Here is a 27,352-nt window from a genome sequence, read left to right as displayed (position 1 = left end):
AAAACAGGCCTGTGTCATTAACTGTGGTGGCCCATAATGAATCATTCTCTGGTGTGGGGTATTTTACAACTGACTGACTTGTGTACCCCAGTACAGAATACTGTGTCAATCTCCTCATCATTTTCTGTTGGTGTGTTTACAAGTGCATTGTGTCCAAAGGAAAGGTTGAATTACCTGCCTTTTTTTTTTTTTTCTCCCCTCTAGGAGAGAATTTAAAGTATCTCTGAGAGCTGTGAATTTGAGTGAGCCTGACTGCTGCTGCTTATTTTCTGTTCTTTTCTTGATGATTGATTGTGTTGCTGACCTCAAGGCTTGAGTTTGGCCTCTCGTAAATAACTAATAAGGAGCATTCTGTCAAGCTGAGATTTAGATGAGGGGGTAATGAAGATGGATTTTGAATCAAGCTTAGTTGACTTAAGATTATTCCAAGAAAATCAACCCCTTGGGATTTCTTGGCATCACTTTTATATAGCTTCAAGACACTGTACATTTATCAGAACTGCAAAAGAAAGCAGATGTCACTTAAGGTGCAGAAGTTAAGACTGTTTTAACTGAAGAGCATCTTTATTCCAGATAGCATTAAAAACAACAAAAAGACAAGGCTAAACACGGTAAGAATGATAACAAGTATTTGTTGGTGAAGCTGTCTTCATAAGCATTAGTGAACATGGAAAGCCATCTGCTGAAGACTGGTGGCTGAAAACAGGTTTTAATTAACTACTGCAACTTTATTGATTAGAATTTTTACAGAGGGTAAGGTAGCTTGGGAGGAAAACAAATTGTCTGAGTTAGCAGGGATCAGGTTAGGAAAGCTAAAGCCCTGATAGGGTTAAATCTGGCTGGAGATGTCAAGGGTAACAAAATCTTCTACAGATACATCAGTGATAAGAGAAAGAATAGGGAAGATGTGAGCCCTGTCTGGAAGGAAATGTGAGACCTGATTACCCAGGATATGGAAAAGACTGAGGTACTCAAGACTTCCTTGCTTCAACCTCTTCACCAGCAAGTGTTCCAACCACAGTGCACAAGTTGCAGAAGGCAGTCCCTGTCACCCTGTTGTTGAGGCACAGCGGGACACCTTGTAGTCTTCTGGAGGCATGTCTTGTTTTCAGAGCCAGCATTTTTATCAGTCAGATCTACCTTCTTTTAAGGGAATTGGTTTTTTTCCTTGTTTACTTCTAATAAGAGTATCAGTAGATATTTAGCAGATTACTGTGTCTTAAGCTTAGCTTTTTGAAGTGTGCTGTAATAGGTTAGTTTGTGTTCAGTGCGTAGCAGGTAGTGTGCACTTTCTTATCATGCAGTTCCTGTATCTGCTAACTAACCAGATACTGCCATCAAATTCCCTAATAACCTCCTTCACCTGTTGTTGTGACTCTTTTTTCTGAATCTTACTTGGTTAATTTTTTGTTATACAGCATGCTTTAGTAGAGCAAATGAATAGCAATGACATTTTGCTGCTCACATGAGACAAATGCAGCTTGTATCTTCTGTAGTGTCTTAAGGAGTATGTGTGTCATGGCCACTTACCTGAGCAAACACAATACTTGCAGTGATTTCCTAAGTGTGCCTTTTGACTTCTCAGCACTCAACTTCCCGTTTCTCTTTTGTTCATGCTGTTTAATACTACTAGGCTATCCATTGTAGGTAGGAATAAAACAATGATAGGAAAAGCTCTTGGGCTCTGGAACTTCATTATCTACTCTAAAACTGTTAAAAACCATCGCTGATACAGTTTTGGTCCAGGGCACCTGTCACTTTCCAAATGTGATAATAGTTTTCCTAAGCCATGAATCTGGGAGAATTATGTTAACAGGCAGGTTAACACTCCAGCTGAGAGTCAGAGCTTAGTGGTATGGATGCCATCTGTCTGTGCTGGTTGGCCTCAGTGCCATGTAAAGATTCTGGGCACATTGCTATATTAGGCATAGCCTCTTAGGTCCATATTCCTGTGTTGTCAGTTGAGTGTTGTAGAGATACATAGGTCCTATAAGAAGGCAAGCAGTTAGTATTGTCTAATGAGCACAATAGATATATTTTTAACACAGTATGCATGTGCTGTCAACATGTAACACCAGAGGGTAATGGCAGTTCTTCAAGGAAATTCATTCAACAGTTATAATTGAATAAACAATTTACTACTCAGTGTCATTTATTGAATAATTTAAAAAAATGTAACTTTAAATAATAACTTAAAACATTGCTTATAAAATCAAGAACAATCCAGCCTTTTTAATGATCTTCTAAACTACTTAACGTATCAACAAATTGATTCATCCAATTGGTATTCAAGACTGATGCCCTCTGCACATAAGTCCTGCTTTTAAGGGTACTTCAGTTCCTTTTCTCTTGCTTATGCTTTCACTCTGCTTCTAAGTAGTCCACTTCATACACAGAACCTCCACTCAAGGGGTTTAGTGGCAACTGGCACAGGTAAAATAAGTGTTAGCCAATTAATTCACTCAAAGGGTACCTTTTGTAGGTCTGACTGTAATGCAGTCATCTTTACCTTTCCTTCCCTTCATGAAGGGAATTTGTTTAGCTCTAACCTCTTCTGTGAAGCTTTCTATAAAGAAGCTAAAGGTTTTGGGCCTCCTGTGTTGGGTTTACTTGAGGATGTGGAGAGGAATGAGAGCTTACATTATTTCTTGTAACAATAATGAGAGAATCTTTGGCTTACTCTCTTCATTGTGAAGAAAGCTTTTCTTTACTCAGACAAAGAAAAGGGAATGTAGCAGGTTGTTCACTGATCTGAGCATCTCAAGTTACAGCTAGTCTTTTTTTTTTTTTTAATAGTGTTTTTGTGGATCTTGGGATCAGGGTCCTTTGAAGCTGTCTCAAAAGTGCTTTCAAAGAGGGTACTCGCACCTATTTAAGGTCCTCTATCTTTGACCTTCCTCCCATTGACATAGATAGGAACAGTTCAGAGGCACACAGAATAGTTATGGAAAAAATGGTAACATGAATTACAGTTTTAGGAATTGTAAGTCTTAAGAAGTACACACTTTCACCTTTCCTATTTCTGCCTTCCACGCCTGGTCATGCCTCTGAACTTGCAGTGTTGAGCTGACCTGACTGTACTGAGCTGTCCTTTCTGAATACTCAGCTGCTTTGATATTTCTGACCACCCTTTTGAACCTGTCTTCACAACTTGTTCATATAATATCAAAACAAAGGACATGATGTTTTGTACGACAAAAAACATTATCTCTTAGAATAACTTGAAACACTGGTTTGAGGTAAATCTTCACTTGGGATACTGGTGTATTATTAAAACAGTTACTAGTACTTCCTGTTCTTTCAGATATTTGGTTTGATACAGAATGTTGCATGAAAACTTAAAAGTTCTTCCTTTCCATATTAAAGGACTTATTTTACTTGGATTTGTTTCAAACAAAACGAAGTTTAGTGGAAAAGTGCTTGATTCCATCTGTCTGAGTTTGGTAATTAGTTTGTGGGGGATGGCCTTTAAAGAGATGGAGAAGAACTCAGAACATACCAAGTGTGATAGTTCACTGGTTGCTTCTTTTGTTCTGGATAGATTCTCATGAATATGTTTTCTTCTGACACAAATATTAACAAAATATATAGGAACTGAACAGTGCTGATTATATAAGGGCTGTATTTTGAGCACAAGATATTGCTTAGGCTCTGCTTTGGGACTAGGGGTCTCAGTGGTAGATTTTAAACTGTTTCCAACTTCCAGAATCACGTGTATTGGCATCTTTAAAGTGTATATCTGGAAAGCATTCATAAGTAGCTTATAAAATTCTGTTTTCCATATAAGAGTTACTTCGATGGTGTTGGGATACCTTTGCTATGCATGGAAGTGTATGTAAATGTTGATATGTGTGATTGTGATGTGCATGCATAAGTGTGAACCTGAGATTGATAGGTTTAAGTTACACAGTGCACAGCAAAAAGCTATTACCCTTATAAATCAGACTGAAGTGCAGAATGCTGGCATAGTGTTACTTTCTCATTTTATGGATGTAGTGTAGTGCAGTTCCAAGTGGACTTCTGCTATGAAGGCTACATTCAGTCTAAAATTCTGAAAAGATCAGTAGACTAAAATCTGTTCTTATGATCCAAACAAACCTGCTCCTATTTGACTCCCATTTTCATGACTTCAGTACACTGTTCCTACCCCTTCGTTACTCTTCAGCAGCTCTTATCAGTAGTGATGTTTTTGATCTGGCTTCACTGGCAGATAGACTAGAACAGTGGACTTGATTGCTGACTGCTTAAGTCCATAACATAATGATGTTAATAACCAATATGATCCAAATGCTTAATTACAGGTATTGTTCCTGTAATTTGTAATGCAGTTAACCCACACATCTGATGCAGAGGTGCATCATGCTTTTGAGGTCCAAATGTCCCTGTTTATTATGTAATTGCTCTAGACCCAACAATTACTTTAAATACCTGAGAGTCATCTGGTATTTAAAGAGCTGTGAGTATATACAGTTTAGAGGGCATATTCATGCTACATATAATGCTTTCTGATAGAAAAATACTGCTTAAAATGGACAGAAATACATCTAGAATGTTAATGTGAAAGCACAGATGTATTGAACCCTCCCCAGCCTTTGTCTGGATACAAGTTAATAGAAGTGCTCTCCAAGATGAATCCTAAATAATAGGAGTATGTATTTGCCTCTTGGTGAAGTTTCTTATAAGTGTCTATCTTAACACTTTATGGAGAGACCCATACTTTGTGGGTTTTTTCACTTCTTTGTAACAACAGAAAAACATACAAATGCAGTGACCTTTGCTGTAAACTCAGTACATTGTAAAATATGATAGAATAATTGTAATAGTTTCATGTACTGAGCAGTATTTAGACTATATAGTCAGAAATGGAACAAGATGCTGCATTTTAGAGCTGTATGATAGTGGTTAAGGAGAAAATACAACAAATTCATTTTGTGCATTTTGGAGCACAGCATAGAAGGATGAAGCATGGGTATGGATCCTGAGCTCAGAAGGTGATTGAACTATGTAACAAAGAGGTGAATATCATGAATGACAGACATGCAAACCTTGCAGTTTAATGGAACAGTTGGCCCAGAATTGACTGCTCTGAGGGTCCAGAGGGCTGTTTGGAGTTAACACAACCATGAGGGTGATGTTTCACAGGCATCAGTTGGATGGCACATCAGAAACTAATTTAGACAGATTTTCTAGGGAAATAAGTAACCATCCAGATCATGGCCTTCTTGAAGAGTGGGGTTTGTAGGAGACAGTGTGATTGGAGAGGGCAGGGGAAGGGGGCCCTCTTGCATTGCATTTGAGATTACATTGTTCCAATTTCTCATGTCCTGCAGACAAAAGGGAGGAATTGGAAGACTATACTTTGTCATTGAGCTTATAACCTCATTGGGGCTACAGAAACCCAATGGGTAGCTCAGAAGAGTGACTGCTGCAATAGATGGATAACAGTCTCTTCAGGGACAGGCAGGGAAGCCAAGGAGAGGAGTTTGTGCTCTACACAAAGGAATAACTTAGAAGCAGAGTTCTCTGCTATGGAATGGGTCATAGGCCTGTCAAGTCTCTGTGCCTCAGAATCAGAGGTTAGGGCAGCAACCATTAATACTGTGGGTGGCATTTGCTACAGGTAACCTGATCAAAAAAGGGAAGAGGTTGAACCTTCCAAGCAGCTGGGTGACATCTGCTAGTGGAAGGCCTTTGTTCCCAAGGACCACTGAAAACAGTTCTGCAAGGGCAGCACAGCAGGATATTTGGGACAGTATTTAAACACAGATTTTCGAAGGACCAGCTAGGGCAAGTGCTTTGCATTTGGCAGCCCAGGCTGTAGTGGCTGGGAGATAGTAGGGTTTCAGATCCTGAGAGAAATGATAAGGGCAACTAACTGACTAAGGCCCAGAATTTTACTTTGTTTAGAGAACTGCTAAGTGGTGTCCTCAAAGAGGTTTGCTGTGAAGAGCAAAGGAACACAGGACATGTTGATCTCTGTAGGCAGTTTCCTCAGACTGCAAAAATGACTCATTCTAATAGTCATGACAATAGCAGGCATTGCAGTAAGCCTGCTAGGCCACAGGGAGAGTTCCTGAGTTGAGCAGAAGGAGTCTGCAAAAGGCACTGGTATTACTTACATGTGCAGCAGTGTTAAACTGAAGCTTGGTTGGAGTTGAAACTGAGGGATGTGTAGAGCAATAGAAGAACTCTGAAGAGTATGTGGACAGCCACAGGAAGAGTAAGCAGAACATGGCCCTGCCGATGAATGGAATAAGCATGTGACAACATGGGGGGTGACAGAATTTATGGAGCAGAGTGAGATGCCATCTTTGCTAGAGGAAGATCAAGCTATAGGGTACTTGGGGAAAATGGTGAGATTCACCCAAGAGAACTGGCTGACATGACTGCAAGACCTCTCCTTATAATCTCTAAGAAGTCAGTGCGATTGAGGAACATCCTCAGTAACTGAAGGGTGGCAAATGTTACAAACATCTTCAAGAAAGTCAAGAAGAGTGACCAACTACATCAATGAGTGAAATAAATGGATCCGTATCATCACGATATTACAAAGATTACAGAGTATATGACTTGGTATAAGATATAAAATGCTGAGGTGCATCTGAGTCTATAAATTCTGTCTACAGGTATTTCCATATATGCTGTCTTCTGAAAATTCTGTCATTAGCATTAGATTAGTTTATAATAGGAGAACTTATTTTGGAAGTAAACTTCAGGAAGTTTGGAAGTAAAGTGCTGTGATTAGGCTGTTGTTTAAGTGCTGTCTTGCATAGGTGCATTTTGAACTGGACTTGATAATGTGGTACTTAACACGGGCAGCTTTCTTCAAGCCTGTTTATAGGATCAGTGATGTATTACTGTTGTTAGTATAGCTGAACATGTCCAGAAAGATAAAATGGAGTTTAGTTGTGCGTTGACCCCAATACTGTGTAGCTGTTCAAATCAAACTGATAGCAGTGGCTTTAGTGCATGGCTGGAAAGGAAGCATGTCCCTTAGAATGGTACATTCTGTCTTTGTTGTCTGTGTTGTCCTTGATTCTCAGGCAGTTAAGCTGTTTACAGCTCGGCTGCTGAATACCAGCACATACAGATGACACGTCTCATAGGCAAAGGGAAGCTGGTGACAGTTTATTTTATTATGACTTGCTGTATATTGTAGCAGCTCAGTAGCTGTTTCATGGCTGTGAGAACTGAGAACCTGACGCTTGTTCTAAGCCATGTCATTCCTGTTTGTGATTTGAAACCTGATTTTAAAATAGCCTTTCTGTGCAGGCAAAGCTTGAGCAAGTTTGGAACCATTTAAGTTTGCTTTTGTGTTTTGCTATGAGGCAAATTACAGTGATAAAAGAGACTTAATGTTGGAAGCCAAGGTTAATAGACTTGAATTTGCTTCATCATATGGTTTATTCCCCACCCTGATTCTCAGTCATTACCTATTACAAACATATCACCTGACTTTCTGCATTTAAATATGGTTGGAAAATTATTCAAATGTGACAATATAGTGTTTGTTTTGTGGGTATTTTAATACATAAGCAATAAAATAATGATTTTGCAATGATACTTCTCGTAAATTTTGATCCTTTGTACTTTAGGAAATGAAGAGTCATTTTCTTCCATGTAAATGAAATAAAGATTCCCAGTACAGAAAAACAGAAATTTTTCTCTTTGAAGCAAGGTACCACGATGATGATCAAGCGATTTTACTAGGACACATTTAAGATGATAGCAAATAGGAAATCTTTATTCTGCTCAGGAGGGTTTTATCAAGACAGCTTCTTTTTGTGTTTTTTAGACTAAGTGCTTTCTTGTTCAAAGACCAGTAGTAGGTTGCTAGCCAGTGACAGGGTTACTTCTGAAAGACTCAGGAGCTATTCTCACCTAGGGACCTCTGCTATGTTGCATTTTCTGTGTTGTTCTTGTTTCTGTAAGAGTTGCTCCTATTAAAGAGCTAGGTATGTTATGTTTATTAATAATTCTGTGAATGTGGAAGTATGAAACAGGATGTAAACATTTCTCAGGAATGAGTATTTGCAGTGAAGCAAATATCTCCTTTTCTTGCATTAAACTACCATCAATGTGATTCTGTTTTTGAAAGAAGGACTGCATTTGGTCACAGCTTTTTTTTAAAAGTAAAAGCTAATCTAATCTGTAGATGATTTTAAGAAAAGTGAAGATACAAGTTTAAATTAAAAAAATTTGAGTGGAAAGTAGTTCTCTACTACAGGTAGGATAATCCAAAGTAAGGACTCCGGAATACTCTGGCAGGGCACATCATAGTTTAAAGATAATTTTCTTTTTTTTTTCTGTAAAGTAAGTTCTGTCTTGATTACTAGAATATAAAAGACTTTATTTATTAGTATTTTAACTTTCTTATTCAGAGAGATTAATGTTATTGATTTCCGAGAAAGCGATATTGGAACATGACTTCTTACATAAGATCAGAACTGTGTTTTGTCTCCAGTGTGTTATGTGATTGATACATAAGATACATAAAACTGTTTCCTTGATCATAGACTCTCAGATTAATTTCTTTTCAAATTTTCTGGGTAAACTATTATTTCCAGATTTTTGTAGCAGACAGAAAAATCTGTCCTAGCTGAAAAGTAGGACTCATTAATCCCTACCCTCAGGGTCCACTTTGAAGACTGTTTGTTTTAGTTTTTAGCTTCCATAAGTGGAAAACAAATACACAGATTTGTTGCTAGTAGCGTAGGAGAAAGGAACTGCAATTTCTAAGTACTTGTCCAGTTACAGAGTGAGATTCAGTACTGTTTTCCCTTTAGGTACTTTTTTGCTGATTCTGTTTCTGCTGAAGACAATGCAATTCATTGCAATGTAATGCACTGAGGTTTTAAAACAACAGTTTAACATCATACACAATGTTCTCAAAAGAGTGAAGTGCTCTCTTTGTGGCACTGTTCTCAAAGAACCTGCCTGTCTGTAAGCAATGAAGTTCAAGGAGAGGAGGAATTGTGTTAGATCAGTGTCCATTGCCTATGGCACTATTGTTTGTGGTGAGGTTGCTATGTCAGATACTCCCTTAAGGGAGCACATGGATAATAGAACACAGGAAATTATACTGGAGTTTCAGCTGGTGGCCTCTTCTGGAGAAGATTGTGTTGAAGTTGCCTCAGGATGCTCTGGATGGATTATATTCTGGCTGTAGGGAATTTTCAGTAAAATTCAGTACAATTGTATTGACCGTTGGAGAAGGCAAGAAATGTTGTGATCCTTTCATAAAAGAGGAGTGATACACTTACTTATAAGCCAAATATAACCCTTCATTTCACCTTCTTAGAAAATACTCAGCTACAATTGTTTTCCAAAGTGTGGATGCTAACTGACTGACTATTGCTTACTCTGAAGCTAAACAAAGTAATCTTTGTATTTAATATAAAATAAAGCATTTCTAGGACTGTTCTAGGGTATAAAGTTGTTGTAAAATAGAACTAGTAAATATAATTGCATCAAAAATACTTGTTCAAACATTCACATTACCTAAGTTCTCTAGCTTCTCAGGTGAATAGGAAACCACAAATGAAGTCTTCATTTAATCCTGTGCAATATGCACACCACAATTTGGGTACTTCTGTGTATAACTGAGCCACAGTGTGACCCTGCTGTCTCGTGTGAACACAAAAAAGTGTAATTGAAACACCTACATCCAGGTCACAAATTGGTGGGTTTTTTGGGTTTTTTTTTGTTTGCATCAAGGTTAATTCCTTAGCTTACTGAAAGCCTAATGCTTCACTTGGTTTCTCTCAGTATGTTATTTAATGTCTTTGCTTGCTGCTGCTTTGTATTTCACTGGCCTCTGTGTTGTCCACATTTCTATCATCTTACACCTTTGAGGGCTGTCTTTGCTACAGTGTTGAAAGCAAAGGGACAAGTCTATTTCTTCAATAGATAATAAAATTCAATTCAGCTGTCTCAAGCTAAATTTAAAACTGTGTTGTGATTTATGCTTAATATTATAAAGCTGAGATAGTGATGTTGAGAAGAGTGTATGGTAGGGAAAGAAGGATGTGTCTTGAGGATTTGGGGATATGAGACTTAATGAAACAGCTGCTCATGGCAGTTTGTAACTGGAGTATGCATAAAACTGCTTTCATGGCACAGGAGTGAAAGGGGGCTGATATGATCCTCATTTTTAGAAGATTTTCAGGAGAGAGCTAATGAGGTACAAGTCTGTTCACCTCACATCAGCAGACATGGCAATAAAGACTCCTACAAGGGAACACACAGGGAAATGCAGTGAATGGAGGAGGAAGGTGGACTCTGCGCTGCTTGCAAAGGGAAGTGATACTTAACAAATCTTACCAAGTTCTTAGAAAATACCAAAAAGTGTGGACATTATCCTCGCCTGGTTGTTTGCATGGAGCCAGATTAATTCTGTTTGCATGTGAGTTTCATGTGGTAGTTGCTAGTTTTAGTCTGTCCCTTCCATTTTTCTGTTGGCCACTGTCAGAACAGGGTACTGTTAAGCTGGACCTCTGATCTCATGCTGTTTAATTTGTTTGATGATACAGAACCAAGCAAAACAAAATCAGCAGTTAACTAAAAAAGTTTCTGGAGACTGACAAAGATGTATTAAAGTTATTGTCTTCACGTAAGTGTGTTGTGGACTCTGCTGTAGCTATTTCAGTGGAGTTACTAGGAATGCTGTAGATTGAAAGTACAAGATAATTACAAGTCTGATATCAGGGATTATAGTTTCTTTAAATGTATGTTTTAATGCCTAATTATCTTCTGAATTTGTGTTGAAGGCATAAAATTTGTGTATATTATAATAACTTTCCCTTTTTCAGGTTGCATTTCTTCTAATTGTTTTAAATCTTGAATAAAATAAAGCCTTAGTGTTTCTGGGGAGGTTTGCATGACAAAAATGGAAGGCTGTAAATTGCATGTGCTGTGTTGCTTCATTATGAAGGATGGAGATAAAGCAAGAAATAAAAATCATCATTATTGGTATTTCAGCCGTTGGATTTTGTGATACTATCATTCATATGCCCAGAAGCTGAGATAGACAACTATTGGTTCTAGATTAGGTCTTATATTTTGTTGTGGTTTTCTTTTTTGTGTAGCATACAGTCTGACTTGTTTATACTTGGGGGTGAATGGGGAGCTCTGTTTTATCCTATGAGCGTTGCTGTTGTTCGTAGTCTGGTATCAGGGATTATAGTTTAAAAAAGTTCTTTCAGGTTACTACTTTGAGGCTATCCATTATTAAGATTAGGTAGATACAGTGAGACTGGGGGTATCTGTTTAACAGGGGCATATTGTGCTTATTTCAGATGCTTCAGGATATTTACATGAGCTACCAAGATCAGTGTTTTTTTTTACCTGCAACTTAGATCAATTACTTGGTGTCTCTTGGTAAGTTTAATTTAATAGGTGTCATTCAAATTGCAGAATCTGTTAAGAGATTTTCCATTCAGTGTTTGCTACATGTAATCAACACTGTTACCTCTGATTTGTATTATTGTGGAATGTGAGTATCTTGAAAAAGCATAGGTTATATTTTATAATGGTAGGAGAAGAATACTGACAGATGTTACTGCCATGAATGTGAAGTTTCACTGCCTTAATGTAGAGTGAAAACGACCACTAAGAACTAGTTTGTAAATCCCCAGACACAGGAAAGCTACAATGAGCCAGGATATACTATTAAAACTCTAAAACTACTTGTGGTTGCCTAACTAATGATTCCAAACTCTTGATAGTGGTTTCTTATTAAGCTTCATATGATTACCAAGAAAATATAGGCACAACCCTGTTATCTATGAGGAAAATGACGGTGGAGGAAGAGGGAAGAGTTTTTGTCAAAGTAACATTAAAGTATACTGAAACACAAAAATGAGATCTAGGTCTTGCAAACACTTTCTGTTAGTGCCCAAGATTTCTTGAATGTGAAGTTGGTAGGGTAAACTGTAAAGTCACTTGAAGCAACTAAGTTCTCATGGATTTATTTTAAAAAAATCTGTGTTATTCTCCCTCTCTGTTCCTGTGTTGAGACTTCTATCACTACTTCTACTGCCTCAGTTTTGCATGTATTTCTATAGGCAGTGATGTCTCAGTATAAAACTTGTCTTTGTATGTTACAAACAAGCTGATCCAGAATTCTTTCTTGATACAAGTGAAGCTTTGTCAAAAATTATGCAAGATATGCTATATGCTATAGATCTGCTTTTGTGCAGTTGAAATGAAAGCAAAAATTCTTTGCCTTCAAACTGTTCAGAATGCATTGTGGTTTTGAATGTCAAGTTTGGTGTTTCCCATCAACAGTAGTTGCATGTAGTACCAGGATGTATGAAGGTGTATCATCTACTTATAAAATAGTTTAATATGCTACAACTTCAAACGTTAAAACACCTTAATTTTCTTAAGTTTTATGATCTTGTTTCTTCTGTAGAACAGAATATTTTACTTGTTGAGTTTTCAGTGGTACCCATGCAGATGTAGGCAGGCTTTATGTGGCTGTGTAGAGGTAGGCAGATGTGGGATGGTATTCCTGCTGAGGCTCTAGCATTTTATCATCAATCCTGCTAATATGTATGAAAAGTGCACTACTTACTTCAGTATCTCTGTTGTTAGTGATCACTTGAAAAGTAGTCGGATGTCTGCTTTTCTCTATATATTTTTTTATGCAAACTGGAGGTTAGACTATGATTACCTGTGCATGTGTGTCTTCTGAATTCTGTTGTGGACCTTTTGTATTGCATCTGAGATAGGGAAGACCAGTGTTTCAAGCTGAATAAATTTAGAGATATATTTGTGTGTTTTTCATGTTTTGATCTAAGAAAAAAAGCTCTGTGTGTATACAGTTTGCATATGGTAGACCATGCAGCAAAATAAGGAAACAGTCACTGCTTCCCTTAAACCTGGATGTTAATCATATACCTTTAATTTCTGGCTAACTTGATTAGGAGAAACTGTGAAGAGGTTATGAGGATTTGTTTAGCAAATATGACATCACTGTACTAGATTTGTTTTAAAGCAAGCTTTGAAAAATAAAAGGAGTGAAAAACTTGAGGGGAAAAGAAGTATTAATTGGAAGGCACAAGAACTGTATATGTTGGTGGATTCCAAATGATGCTGAGTAACATAATTCCATAAATATAATGCCTGTGCTTACAGTGGGGTAAGCATTTTGTAAGCCTGCTGTATAAGGCCCATGTTTTGGTAGTGTTTATAAAGGCATGGTGTAGAATATGTATCATGGAGGGATGATTTACTATGTAAGGATACATTTTATTAGGTTTTTTTTTCTCTATCATGAATTAGTTTTGCTGATGGCATCTTCTGTTATCTCCAGGAAGGTGTGTTCTACTTCAAATTGTAAAATCCTCTTGAAGCTGAAGAGTTAAAAACTACTTACAACATATATAGAATATAAACTGAAGGGGGTATATTGTATAATAGTGGATTGGTTAATGTCTTGAAGACTGCAAGCAGGAATTATGTGAATGTTCTTAAAAGTGAATTAAGGGAGATTATTTTTTAATTATTTCTCCTAACTAATTCTCCAAGTAATTCATCTTGTGAATTATACGTTACCTCTGAAATACAACTACTAACTGTTTAATCAAAAACTTATGTCACTTGGGGCTTCTTGAAGAAAAATGACTTAACTGATATTACCCATGATACTTCCTCTTGAGATTCTTCTGAAAATTCTTGGCTTCAATGAGGTAACTCACATGTAAAAGTTTCTAAAAAGACCAGACAGTTGTAGCTCTAAATAAGAACACATATGATGGGACCTGTTCTGAAACGTGTTGGCTTTTTCTCTCCTCCTTGCCTTGTGATTAGAAGAGGGGTTTTGGTTCATGTTTGATTCTCATAACGTAAGAGCTGAGTCTCTCACAAGGATTTGATCTTTTCCTATGTCACTGTAATGATGAAAGTCATCTCTTTTATGGATAGGATTTCCTTGATTGCAAGAGTTTCCAGTAGTTCAGTCAGTCATGCTGATGATCTTTATATTAATTCCAACTTTCTTAAGGGCTAGTTAAAATTCCTCACTTCTGTTATCTCCATAAAGTGTCCTGTTGATTTTTCTTCTAGGCTATTTACTTTCTAGAAGAGAGGGTCAAGCAGGATCCCCTGAAAAGCCATTGTCTGATCTGGGTCGTCTCTCATACTTGGCTTATTGGAAAAGTGTCATATTGGAATACCTGAACTGCCACCATGAAAAACAAATCAGCATCAAAGGAATGAGCCGAGCTACTGGAATGTGTCCACATGATATTGCCACAACCCTGCAGCAACACAGCATGATAGATAAAAGAGAAGATAGGTCAGTGAATCTTGTAAAAAAAAATAAATTTAAAAATACTGAGACAAAACATTCTCTACTTACAAAACTGTTGATGTGAAAAATGTCTGTGTAAAAGTCTGACTTTAAAATGAGTGATAACCATCTTACTGAAGAAGTCAGTACAGATGGGTCTTGTTAAATGGGGTCTTATATAAGGAGTTTTTCTTCCTGGTGATTTTTCGGATCCTCTTTCATGTTAATGGTTGTTAGAAGTGTGCAGCCAGCTCAAAACATTTTCACTTAAGAAGTTAGTTTCATTCAGTATAATCTTCCCTAAGTACAGTTCCTGACTCTTGCTGTGCAAATATTTTGCTTTGAATACCAGTGAGGGATAAATCTGGGTTTGTGTGTGGCAGTCTCTTTCCACACCCCTGTTTTCAGTCATTACTGAATCATGTAAACCGTGGGATCAGATCAGCTCTACGTGAAGTCCTCCTGCTCAAGGTACTGGTAATACAAGTTTCTATTTAATGTTACAATCAGTATTGAAAGTCAGTGCACTGAGAAGGTGAGTTTCTGAGTTCCTGTTTTGTGAATATCTTCTTTCTTAATGATCTTGATGGATATTTCAGAATTTAAGTGGGTTGTTGTTCCTGTTTGGGCTGGTTTTTTCCATAAAATGTCTTAAATGACTTTCAATAGTATTTGTGTTTCTGAAGAGCTTCTTAATTCTTTCTGGATATTCCCATCATAGAAACTTTATAATTAAACAAAGTTGCCTTATGAACACTGGGTTGCCAAAAAATAAAATTAAGATCAGGAAAAGGCTGACCTTGGTAGTTTTTATGTGCACCAGCACTAGTATTCAAAACTAGTAAATTTTGAACTAGTAAGAATGTAAGCCTTCGAAAAGGAAGTTGGCTTTGAGGATGTTGTGATGAGAGTAGTAAGAGGAGTACTGTCATTGTATTAAAACCTTAGCTTTCTGAGGTACTTAGTTATGGACAACCTGAGGACAAATGTGTTTTAAGGGAGAATAAAATACGTATTCATCACTTTTATGCTGCTTCTGCCCTGTCACAAATTATTATAGGCTCTGAATACTGACACCCAATTAGAAAATAACTCTTTTTTCACCTACAGAATTTAAAATACTTTATGAACAAGGTCAGTTAGTCTCTTTTCATGGATACTAAAGCTTAGACAGGGACATCAACTGACCTGGCTAAAAGTATCCAGAAGGTCACTGACTGAGACAGGAAAAAAAATTACATCTTTGAAATTTCTGTCAGACACCTTGGGAATTGGGTATGGCTTCTTACTGTTTTCTACATGTTGTTAATTTTTCTTACATGTAGTGAAGTAGATATTTGTCACAATTCTGTGAAAAGGGTTCACCTGAATCTGATTTTGTTTTTAAACTTTATCTCAGTGCAAAATAATGTTGTTCCTTAACCAGCCTGGTTTTTACAGCATTTGAAATTCTTGCTAATTGTTGTTTGAAATTGTATAGTTCTTTGTAACAGAGGAGTTTGGTGGGATATATGCTAGTGTATTAGTATAGTGTCCTATCTTATTAGGCTTTACCTAGTTTTGATTGTAGTTAATTGGAAGTTGTTTTGTACTGCATTAGCACAGGACTGCAGTGCATTTTTCTGCTTTGTTAGAAAACTTAAGTTTCTAGCTTACTTTTTTGTCCCATTCACTGACATCTTCAGTTGTAATATTACAACTTTCTCACTCTTGACATGATGATCACAGTGTTTTATGTCTATGCTTGTATGTAATATTAAAATTGGAGATCATTCTGGCAGTGACACAAATGCCAACACTAAATCTCTTGAATAGAGTAGTCAACTATAAAACCTTTACTTTCCTCTGTGTTGCCCTAGTGATGTTTAATATAGAACTTTCACTTCATAAACTTTTGTTTCCTCACTTCCTCTAATAAACAGTCTCTAGTTTAAGCATGTTATTGCTGTGTGTCAGCTCATATTTTTAGTTTGATGTATCCATTTATTCACCCATCTATTTTCACAGGTTGTTGTGCAAAAGGATTTAAACTGCAGAAAGGCTGTTTTAGGTGACCACTTTCTAAATTAAATTACTGTTTATTTGATTGTAGATTTGTAATTATTAGAAGGGAAAAGCTGATTTCAAGTCATATGGAGAAACTGAAAGCAAATCCACGCATCAATGAAGTAGATCCTGAAAGCTTGAGATGGACTCCTTTGTTAGTTTCTAATGCTGCAGTTTCTGAAGAAGAGAGAGAAGCAGAAAAGGAGGTAATATCAGAGACTTCTGAATTTCTTTTCCTTTGGATTTCATAACTCCAAATATTCAACTTTAGGCTGCCTTAAATAGAGCAGTTTTTGCTTTGACCACTGTGCTTAGTGGTAGAAGGTACTGATACTGTAATGCAGAATTTCTGGAAGCTGTGCAGCAAGATCTTTGAGGTAACTTTGAGGGGATGAATATGAAAACTTAAAATGTGAATCACTTGTCATGGAGCTGTATTTATCACTCTTGAGGTAGTCAAAGAGCATGTAATCAGATCAAATTTGGTGCAGAGCTCAGGGGCTGCACTGTCAATCGATTCTTTGTGTTCTGAACTTGCTCAAAGTGATCCAGTCAGTGGGCATGTAATGTAGTGCTGAAGGACTTAAATCAATTCGCTGCATCATTAATAGTGCTAAATATCCCATGAAATGCAATCTTCTTTGGTTTGTTATCTGTTAACTGTTGTACAGGAGCTACTAGATGATTCAACTGAAATGTTGTTGCTAGGTTAGCCAGGACTGCTAATCAGAGTTGACTTACTTTAACTATTTAGCTGAATGCAAAGGATATGGCTCAGTAAATGCTGTTTCAGTGACCTGCTATTTTAACCTCGACCCTTCAGGCTGAGCGTCTTATGGAGCAAGCTAGCTGCTGGGAAAAGGAAGAGCAAGAAATATTCTCCACAAGAACTAATAGTAGGCAATCACCTGCAAAAGTACAATCTAAAAATAAATATTTGCGATCTCCAGAAAGTTTGGCAGTGGTGGGGGAGCGAGGGCAATCCACAGAACAATCTAAAGAAAGCAGTGAGGAGGATGGCGGGGATGAGAATCAACAGAGTTCGCCTCCCCGGCTGACAAAGCCACAGTCACTGGCCATAAAAAGAAAGGTGTGTTACTTCAATGGTTTGGTTTAAAGTCATTTGTCTCTGATTTCAATCAAATGATTATCATCAAAATAACAATCTGTTTTCTTACCAACATTAATTAGACTGTATTAATCCTTTCTGTGTTATTTGGACACTTAGCAATTCCTCTCTTCTCTTTTTTTTTCCCCCCCTCTGTTCAATTTTTTATCTTTTGGATGTTTCATGGAACTATAAAATATTAGTGACACAAAAAAATCAGAATTTCTTGTTAATTTTTAAACTAGTGATTGCCCTCTGCTGTTTGGCATTGGTATTGGTTCAGTATATGAATGGTTCTTCTTTTCGTGCTAGGATGGAGTCCAGCTTGTGGGGTTTGTCTTTTTATTGTTTTTTTAATATAAGAACTCCTTAAAGGGGAGTACTGTTTCTCAAAAGAAATGCTTTTAAAAGGGTTTTTTTAGCCATATTCTTCTAATTTACAGGAGATCTAAATGTTAAATTCTGCTTACTGCTGTATTTGCATAGTTCTTAATTTCTTTGAAAAGTCAGCTCTTTGAGTGGCTTAAATTAGTAAATGTAAGAATCCCAAAATTTTAAAACACTCACCTTAGCCAGTGTATTTAGGTGTCTCAGGTGAGAATTGGAAAATTGGAGTGTCCCTTTAGTTATACTTTAAAAGGGCAAACTTTAAAGTAACTGTAAATGTCTGAGAATGCATAATAATAGAAAAAAAACCTTGAACAGTTTTTTCTTTAAAGCAACCAACTGTAGGATTCTTGACATACACTTCTTTGCTGTTATCTGTTTTTCTGTATACATACTTATTTCTAAAAATAGCAGAAACCTGAAATGTAGAAGTATAAGCTTTGATACTTGTGAAGGTTGTTCGGGAATTGTAAATCTACAGAGGAAAAATGTGTAAGTACAATTTAAGTAATAGTGCTGTGAATACTATTTGACAGAAGAAGGCAAAAGGCACTTCAATATGAAGAAAATTCTAGTCTTAATTTTCACCTAGAGAAAGCTTTGGGCACATGTATACATACCTATTTTAAGTGTTTAGACATTTTGCTTTTAGATTCTGTCTACATTTGAATTTGATGCAATGTAAGGTGTTTCTTGAATGAGTAAATAGATTTTGTAAACTCACTCTACAAAAATTTATGTCCAGAATCAGCTAACAAATGGGAATGTAAGAAGAGTTACATTTGTGGAATTATTTTTCAGAGACCTTTCATACTGAAAAAGAAAAGGGGCCGTAAACGCAGAAGGATAAATAGCAGTGTTACAACAGAGACAATTTCTGAAACAACAGAGGTGTTGAACGAGCCATTTGATAACTCAGACGAAGAGCGCCCCATGCCACAGCTGGAACCCACCTGTGAGATGGATGGAGAAGATGATGACTTGAAGCCTGTGATTAGAAAAGCTTTTGAGTATCAACCCGGGCAGCAGAAACAGGAGGAGGAAGAGGAACAGAACAAGGAGAAAGATACTCATTGCTACAGGAGTGATGAAAATTGCACAGGTAGTCTTAAAATGTTCTTATCTTTGCAAAATTAATTTGGTTGGGTGGCCTTCAAAGCAAGTGTTTATTTTTGTCATAAATCTGGAAATTTTTATTGTATTTAGCCATTTTGGTCTTAAAATCCTATGTTCTTAAAAATGCTCTCTTCATTAATCTCATGTCATTTATTAGAATTCAGAAGTCAGTGGTGGCTTCAGATTTTTTGTTTTGTTTTTTTATTTTGTTTAGTTCTACTATTCCTGACCCATTAATATTATAATTTGCTTTTTGTGTTCATGAAACAAGTGTTTTCCAGTCTGAGCCATTGCAGTCCTTGTCATATTGTCAAAACTAACTGTTATGTCCCTACAACTGGGCCTTTCATACTCAACAGAGCAAAGAGAATCACTGGAATATTGTCTAATATAGTTTTTGTATCCTTGATAAAGGGTACAAGCAAAAAATAAGATTTGATTTACACAAATATCTTTCTATTCAGCATTGCTGGTAATTCAGTGAAATCTTTGTTGCTTATGTGGCACAATAGATCCTCAGCACCAGAGTCCCTATTTTTTTCCCCACAAAAGAGATGGGCAATTTTAACCGTGTTCTTTCACTGCTGCTTATCTAGTTTGATTTCAAGGATATTTCTTGTCAGAAAAGCTAATGGATGAATAGTGAAACTACTAATGAGCTATTCTGAATGTACACTCATCCCTTGACCTCCTGGCTCTCAAATTATGCTTATAAATTTCAGTTCCAGAAAGAATGTCTAGATTCTCAGGTCTGTGTATTTTCTCTAAGAAGCAAGTAGGTACTACTTCAGTATTTTTCTAATTGCATGGGAAGTTTCATCTTTGTGATCCTCAGTTGAGGGATCATGCGCTGATTTCTATTTTAAACAGCTTTTATGTGACCAGAGCAACTGTGTTGGTGCTGTTACAAACCTGTGCACAGGTGCATTAGAATATTACCACTTTTTCCTGCTTCTCAACAGAAATTAATTAGACTAGAAGTAGCAGGTTCTGAGTGTTCCAGCTATGTCCCAGTGGTCAGGTTTGCTCTGTTTTAACTAGACTGATGTTGTGTACTTGTCCGTGGACCAGTTCATCACATTAACTGACTGTGGGAGTGCTATAACAATAAAGGAGTGTCACTAAAGCCATTACACTCCCAAGTGCAGCATGTTGTATCTTGATAGTTCTCCCTTTTTCTGGTGTACATGTAAGTGTTATCTGGGGAGAAAGGAAAGAGGTGAATGTTTTTGGGCACCTTTTTTATAGTCAATGGATTAATTTAGTATTCTGATGCGCTCTGTTTAATTTCAATTATCTTTTGCCTTCTATCATCTATTGCAAACTGTGTCATGATATATTGCCCATGAGAAGATACTATAATGAACCACTTTTTTTCAGTGTTGGTACTAAAAGATGATTGTATGTTTATTATGGCTTGTCCTCCAGAATGGTCAAACAGGAAACTCTAGACTCTCACTGTCAAAAAAGATGAATATGCATTAAATCAATGTCTGTATAACGTGATGGCATACTTATATTCTAAAATCAGATGTTGAAAATCAAATATTTGGACAATATTGGCTTTAGTTTACATGTCATTTAAATCTCTGGGGTTCTCCTAGTGTATAAATGGTGGTTTTGATAGCCACTGTTAAAAGTCCACCAAACAATAACATGTCTGAGTAGGCTGTGTTTGAGCTGTAGAAACTATATCCTTTCATTGTGGTTTGAGATCTGTTTATAGCTCATTTCTTGGTTTCTTAATACATTTTGATTTTATAAATTACTTTTGGGTTTATATTTGAAAATATTGATTAGTTTGTGCAAGCTAAGACTTTTTTTTTTCTCTATTGCCTCCCAAAGATAATACAGAGGACGTAGCTGTGTTGGAAGAAAGCACTAAAGACAATCTTGAACCTTTAAAGAGTAAGCAGGGTTGGCCCAAAGGAGTTAAGCGTGGTCCATCTAAATGGAGGCAAAGCAAAGAAAGAAAACCTGGCTTTAAGCTTAATTTATACACTCCACCCGAGACTCCTCTGGAGCCTGACTATCAGGTGCTGGTGGAAGAACAAAAGGAAGTGGCTGAAGACAAGCCCTGCTCAGTTTCTGCTGTTACAGAGGAAGCTGTTAAAGAACCCCTTGAAGTATTGCCACCACCAGAGGATGAGGTGAAAGACGTAGAACCTGAACCTCTGCATCCACCCAGTGAACCCTTCGAAAAACAAGAAAATGATACCATGAAAGCTGGGGAAGAAGAAAGGAGTATAGAAGAAGGCGGAATCAATTCAAAAGATCAAGAAAAAGACAAAGCAGAAGAAGTGTTTGTGCAAAAAGAGGAGTCCGTGCATTTGGATGATCAGGAGGAAGAGGAGGAGGAGGATGAAGAACCTTCTCACAATGAGGATCATGATGCAGATGATGAAGATGATAGCCACATGGGTTCAACAGAAGCAGAGAAAGAGGAATTGCCTGGTGAAGCTTTCAAGGAAATGCTGGAAACACAACAGTCTTTTTTAGACGTAAATGTTCAAACTGGTAATTCGAATCAGGAGGAGTTAATGGATTGTGGTGTTGACCTTGCAGCTGATGAGTGTGAAAGTGACCAGAAAGAACTTGCTACAGATTCAGACCCAGTGCCTGAATCCGATGATGATCATACAGGTAACAACAACCAGGACCAAAAAGCTGGTGAAGAATTACATTCCGATTTCAAGGGAGAGAGTACTGAGACCATGGAGATAGACTCAGAGACAGTTCAAGCAGTACAGTCTCTAACCCAAGAAGCGAGTGAACACGAAGATACATTTCAGGACTGTGCAGAGACTCAAGAGGCCTGTAGAAGTTTGCAGAACTATGCCCATAATGACCAAAGTCCCCAAATGACCACACTGGATGACTGTCAGCAGTCTGACCACAGTAGCCCAGTTTCATCTGTGCACTCTCATCCCAGCCAGTCAGTTCGTTCTGTTAATAGTCCAAATGTTGCTCCTTTAGAGAACAGCTATGCTCAGATCAGCCCAGATCAAAGTGCCATTTCTGTGCCGTCTCTACAGAACATGGAGACCAGCCCGATGATGGATGTTCCCTCAGTTTCTGATCATTCGCAACAAGTTGTGGATAGTGGGTTTAGTGATTTAGGAAGTATTGAGAGCACAACAGAAAACTATGAAAACCCAAGCAGTTACGATTCTACAATGGGTAATAGTATCTGTGGAAACAACTCTTCTCAAAACAGTTGCTCGTACAGTAGCCTTACATCTAGTAACCTAACACAGAGTAGCTGTGCAGTGACCCAGCAGATGTCTAGCATTAATGGAAGCTGCAGTATGATGCAACAAGCAAACATCAATTCTCCTCCCACTTGTAATGTAAAATCTCCCCAGGGTTGTGTTGTTGAAAGGCCTCCCAGCAGCAACCAACAGTTATCCCAGTGCAGCATGGCTGCTAATTTTACACCACCTATGCAGTTAACCGAAATCCCTGAGACTAGCAATGCCAACATTGGATTATATGAAAGAATGGGGCAGAGCGAATTTGGAGCAGGGCATTACTCACAGCCATCTGCCACCTTCAGCCTTGCCAAACTGCAACAGTTAACTAATACGCTTATGGATCATTCTTTGCCTTACAGCCATTCAGCTGCTGTAACTTCCTATGCAAACAGTGCCTCTTTGTCTGCCCCCCTAAGTAACACAGGGCTTGTTCAGCTTTCTCAGTCTCCACATGCTGTTCCTGGAGGACCTCAAGCACAGGCTACCATGACTCCTCCCCCCAACCTTACTCCTCCTCCCATGAATTTGCCACCTCCCCTTTTGCAGCGTAATATGACTTCATCGAATATTGGAATATCCCACACCCAAAGACTGCAGACTCAGATGACTGGCAAAGGTCATGTTTCTGTAAGAACCAAATCCACGCCTCTGCCACCGGCTGCTGCAGCCCATCAGCCACAAATTTATGGGCGTGCTTCACAGACTGTGGCCATGCAAGGGCCTGCACGGACCTTAACAATGCAGCGTGGTATGAACATGAGTGTAAATTTGATGCCAGCCCCAGCTTATAATGTCAATTCAGTGAACATGAATATGAATACCCTTAATGCTATGAATGGTTATAGCATGTCCCAGCCAATGATGAATAGTGGCTATCACAGTAATCATGGGTATATGAATCAAACCGCCCAGTACCCTATGCAGATGCAGATGGGAATGATGGGAACTCAGCCATATGCACAGCAGCCAATGCAGACAGCACCCCACAGTAACATGATGTACACTCCTCCAGGCCATCATGGCTACATGAATACAGGCATGTCTAAACAGTCTCTCAATGGATCCTACATGAGAAGGTAGGCCCTTGGGAGAGACACACTACCAAACTGGCATATTGGATTGATCTGCACAAATACCTTTTTGGAGAATACGATTTCAAAACCAGCAATTGGTGTGAATGCAAAAACATTTGTTGGCACCATTTAAAAGCTGTATGCAGCAGAAAGCCTTATACAAGTTTTTCTTTATTTCTTGTTTTGTTTTTTTGGTTGTTTGTTTGGGTTTTTTCTTTTGTTTGTTTTTTTTTTAAACTTTGTGAGATTTAACTTCTCTTTGGGGGGAATTAGATGGTTTTCCATTTTCTGTTTATTTCATCGAGCTTGAAGTTCTCTGGAAAGGAAGAACTCTTTCTTTGAACTGCAATTACACAGCAGCTGATGGTTCAGAGCCATTTTATGTGCCTGCTCCCATTAAAAATGTGGATAAATAGACTCCAAAACTATCAGACAGTACTGGATCATGAGCTTTTTCTCTCTCCTTTCCCCACATGTAAATGCCTTTTAGCAGTTCTTTTATTGTATTATTTTGTTTCTGAAGGTGACACTTCTGCATGCCGCTAATGTCTTTGTTAGTGACAGTGCATTTTGTAGTACTGTACAAGTGTTGTGCTTAACAGTAAGCCATTTCTTAATTTTTTTGCCTTGATTAGGTTACCCTAGTTTGAAGGGTAAAAAACTCAGAACTATATTTTTGTTAATTATAAAACTTGTAAAAATAATAAAAAAAGCTGCAAAAGCTATTCACATTTTGGTTAGTTCAAAGGGTTTTATTGCTGTATGTTTAGTGTAAAGTTGAGACTCTTTTCCATTTTTGTGACCAGTTTCTTTGGGGCTGGGGTAGGAAAAAAGGCAGCTTTCTGTTTTATAAATACTGTTATGTTTTTTTGTTGATTGAAACATCTCAGTGTTTATTTGTCAAGTTTTGAAACATTTTCGTATATGTCCAAATACTTGGCAGGATTTAAAAAAAAAAAAAGTAGTGAATTTGGTGTAAAGTTGCTATTTTATGGAAATGCCTCTAACTTTACATTTTCATTCCATCTGTAGATTTTTCTATCTTTATAAAATATTGGAGTTATTTTTTAAGGGAAAAAATAGAGCAGTAGCGTGTGAATAGCTCAAACTAAGCTTACAGATCGCATGTAAAAAGGCAAGAGTTATTTGTGTCTGTTTATATTGCTTCCTTTTTTGTAGCCTTTGTACCTGTACAGAGTGACTGTAAGGGCCGAACAGAAGAGGCTTGATACATGTAAAAATAGGACCCAGTGACACTCTTGTATTTATCTGTTATCTTTTTAGTCAGTCACTTAAAAAAAATATCCACAAAAAACCCACCCAAGCAACAAAAATAAAAACTGCAAAAAACAACCCCCCCAAGCTGTACATTTTAACATAAAATAAATTATGATGAGCCATTTTTAGCCTCTTGTGTCTTGTCATAGTTTGATGTTGCATGGGAATTACCTCCTGAAACAGTGTTTGTTACGGTGCTCTCACATGCTTGATCTAAAGCCCATTAAAGTTGGTGGGGTTTGGATTAGGCTGTTAGAGCCTAAGTGTAGGTTACTCATCATAATTGCATACATCTTGTGAAAATAAAGAGTATCTAAGATTATTTTTTTAAATAATCTTAATAAAATATTGAATAAATATGTATTTAATACGCTAAAAGGTTGTCAATATTTAATGTATGAAACTTCTTTCGTATAGAAAGTGTTAATATATATATATATAAAAGGATATATGATAGTAACTGACATGGTGTTTGAACTGTATTTTAATGATAGAATTGTAATCTCTTCCTTTGTCACTGTTGCTGGGCGACAAGATGATGCAAATTCTGTGTATATGGATATGGGTGCACACAAACATACACATATAGATGAACACTTCTAATCTAGCAGTAGGTGGTCTCCAAATATCAAGAAGACTGTCTATACATGTAGCTTGTGAGTGGACAAGTTCAAATGTGGTATGTGTGAATCTACACCAGAAAAAAATCCTTGTCACAATTTTTCAAAATGCTTCTAATGTGCTTGTTGCCACTGAATTCCCCCTGTAGCCCATTGACACTGCAGGAAGGTGGTTGGCTGAGGTGAAAGCGTTGGTCATCTTGACTGAAAACTGTGTCCCTGTTCCAGTATATAAAGCAGCTTTATAGGTAGTATTTCACATACCCAAATGTCAAAAAAATGTGTGTTTCTTCAAATAAAACCATTACTGTATGGTGTTGCCAAGTCAAGAAACTGATACTGCAGATTCATGTGTGTAACCTGTTCAGTTCTAGTACAGGGGAGCAGCAGTTTAAGATAGTGGATCTGAATGGGAGCTAAAATTGCTGATGAAATGGTAAGTTGGAGTAACTTGTGTTTTAGGATTTCAGAACACTTGATAAGGAGAGCACAGTACAACAAAGATCTTGGTTCATGCCACTTATGTTGTCAAATTTGTTTATTAAAGGCAGAGAGTATTAACAGTACTTAAATTATGTTTTCATTTTCACAAAATAACTGTCAACTTTTTTATGCTTAGGAAAGGGAAAGTTGAACTCAGCACAGTTATTTGCAGCCTTCAAGTATGTTTAGCGAGGACCATATCTTTTTAAATAATTGCATCTCAAAGTAGCAGTATGCTTTGTGATTTTTCATTTGTGTGTTTTTACAGTGAATGAAAAAGGCACCTGGGTCTTTTATCTGCTGCTGTTTAGTTTTGAGTTTCGAAGCCTGTAACATAAAAGCAAATCAGACTTTCTTACTGTTTCAAATTTATGCTAATCTGAAACAGAGCATCCTGACTCCAGTATATTGCCAAAATTCTGTATTTGCAATATATGAATTAAAGGTTGGTTGGAAAATTATGTATAGCGTGTGCACAACAGGCAAGTTTCCAATCTATTTTTTTTTTATTTCGGAATTGAATTCCTGTCAAGAGGACGAGGAGCTTTGCTACGTCTTTTCCTGTAGTGACTATTTAGCTATGAATTGCCTTACTGCACTAAAATTTGTTTTATAAGAAGGCTGTCTTTTCCTTTACAGATATACTTGTTTTATGTATTGTGTACCCATTGCAGTGTCAGTTTTGACTATGTAGTCTAACACCATCCCAGATGAGAATTAGCCCTTTCTTTTAGTGTCCCCAGAAAATTCTTCATAGAATTGCAATGGATTATTCTTGTGGAATGCAGGAGGCTTCCTTGCCCATGCAATCTTAGTCTTTGGTTTGACAAATAGAATACTCCATACCACTCGTGATTGGCAAGAAAGAGGTAAACTTGCCTTGTTCTGTGTATGTTTCTTACAGACCTGGTTTGTAGATGAAATCAGTGCTGCTAACACTTGTTAGTAGCTACTTAGCAGCTTGCAAGAGTTGCCTGCTTTGTGGAAGTCACATGTTCCAGAACTTCTGCTTTTTCTGATTTAGTCTAATGGATTCTGGGAGAATGGTAGGCAAGAAAGTTGGGAAGTAAATGAGAAATATGTTTACTTCAGAGCTGTTTAATGGGCACAGCTGTACCAGCTGAGTCCTTCAGGCAAGACCTGGTTCTAGGGAAGATATTTACTTGTCTTTGAAGCAGAACATACTTCCTCTGGAAGCTGTCAAAAGGCAGTACTGAAAGCTGCACTCTGGCCCTTTAGTAAAGACAGGAATGGTAAGTGTTGTTGCATTCAGGCTACCTGATCCCCTCACAGTGGACAAAATATAACCCATTTTTTACTAACTTTGTAAGAATCTCTGTGATATAAGCAGAAATGATGAGCTGCTAAACATACTAATCTTTCATATTAGATCACTGTCAATATCTTTCAGTTTTATCAGCTGTTAATTTATCCATCAAGCAGGCTGGTTGATGGAAACAAACTACATTTATATCCAGCATGGTAACTAGAAAGAATGACCCTGGCTGTAGAGCTGAGAGTGATCAATTATGCATGTAAATCAACAAATCCTCTTTCAGTTACAGCAGTCATCAAGCTATATGGCAGGATACATGTAATTTGACTGAGGGAAATCCTGGTGGATATTTGTTATCTTGTGGTGTATCATTTAGTACAGAATTCCTGTCTGTAAAGCTAATGAGAAGAAACAC

At 37.4% G+C, this 27,352-nt stretch overlaps 1 protein-coding gene across 5 annotated transcripts in view; it reads left to right on the top strand.

Moving 5' to 3' along the window:
- Positions 1-24,680, top strand: part of KAT6B (lysine acetyltransferase 6B) — a 108,313-nt gene extending 83,633 nt beyond the window's left edge. For all 5 annotated transcript variants that reach the window (XM_018068997.2, XM_008924314.3, XM_029958540.1 and 2 more), the window contains exons 13-17: positions 14,071-14,302; positions 16,389-16,548; positions 17,166-17,432; positions 18,639-18,939; positions 20,799-24,680. In XM_018068997.2, the coding sequence (XP_017924486.1) occupies positions 14,071-14,302; positions 16,389-16,548; positions 17,166-17,432; positions 18,639-18,939; positions 20,799-23,287 (3,449 nt within the window). In that variant the 3' untranslated portion in view covers positions 23,288-24,680. The remainder of the gene's footprint in view (positions 1-14,070; positions 14,303-16,388; positions 16,549-17,165; positions 17,433-18,638; positions 18,940-20,798) is intronic.
- The last annotated feature ends 2,672 nt before the right edge of the window (positions 24,681-27,352 follow it).

Source organism: Manacus vitellinus, unplaced genomic scaffold (genome assembly GCF_001715985.3).
Source record: "Manacus vitellinus isolate BGI_N305 unplaced genomic scaffold, ASM171598v3 scaffold_15_pilon, whole genome shotgun sequence".
Taxonomy (NCBI): domain Eukaryota; kingdom Metazoa; phylum Chordata; class Aves; order Passeriformes; family Pipridae; genus Manacus; species Manacus vitellinus.
Note: the sequence above shows the minus strand (reverse complement) of the source record. Positions and strands in the feature narration are given on the sequence as shown.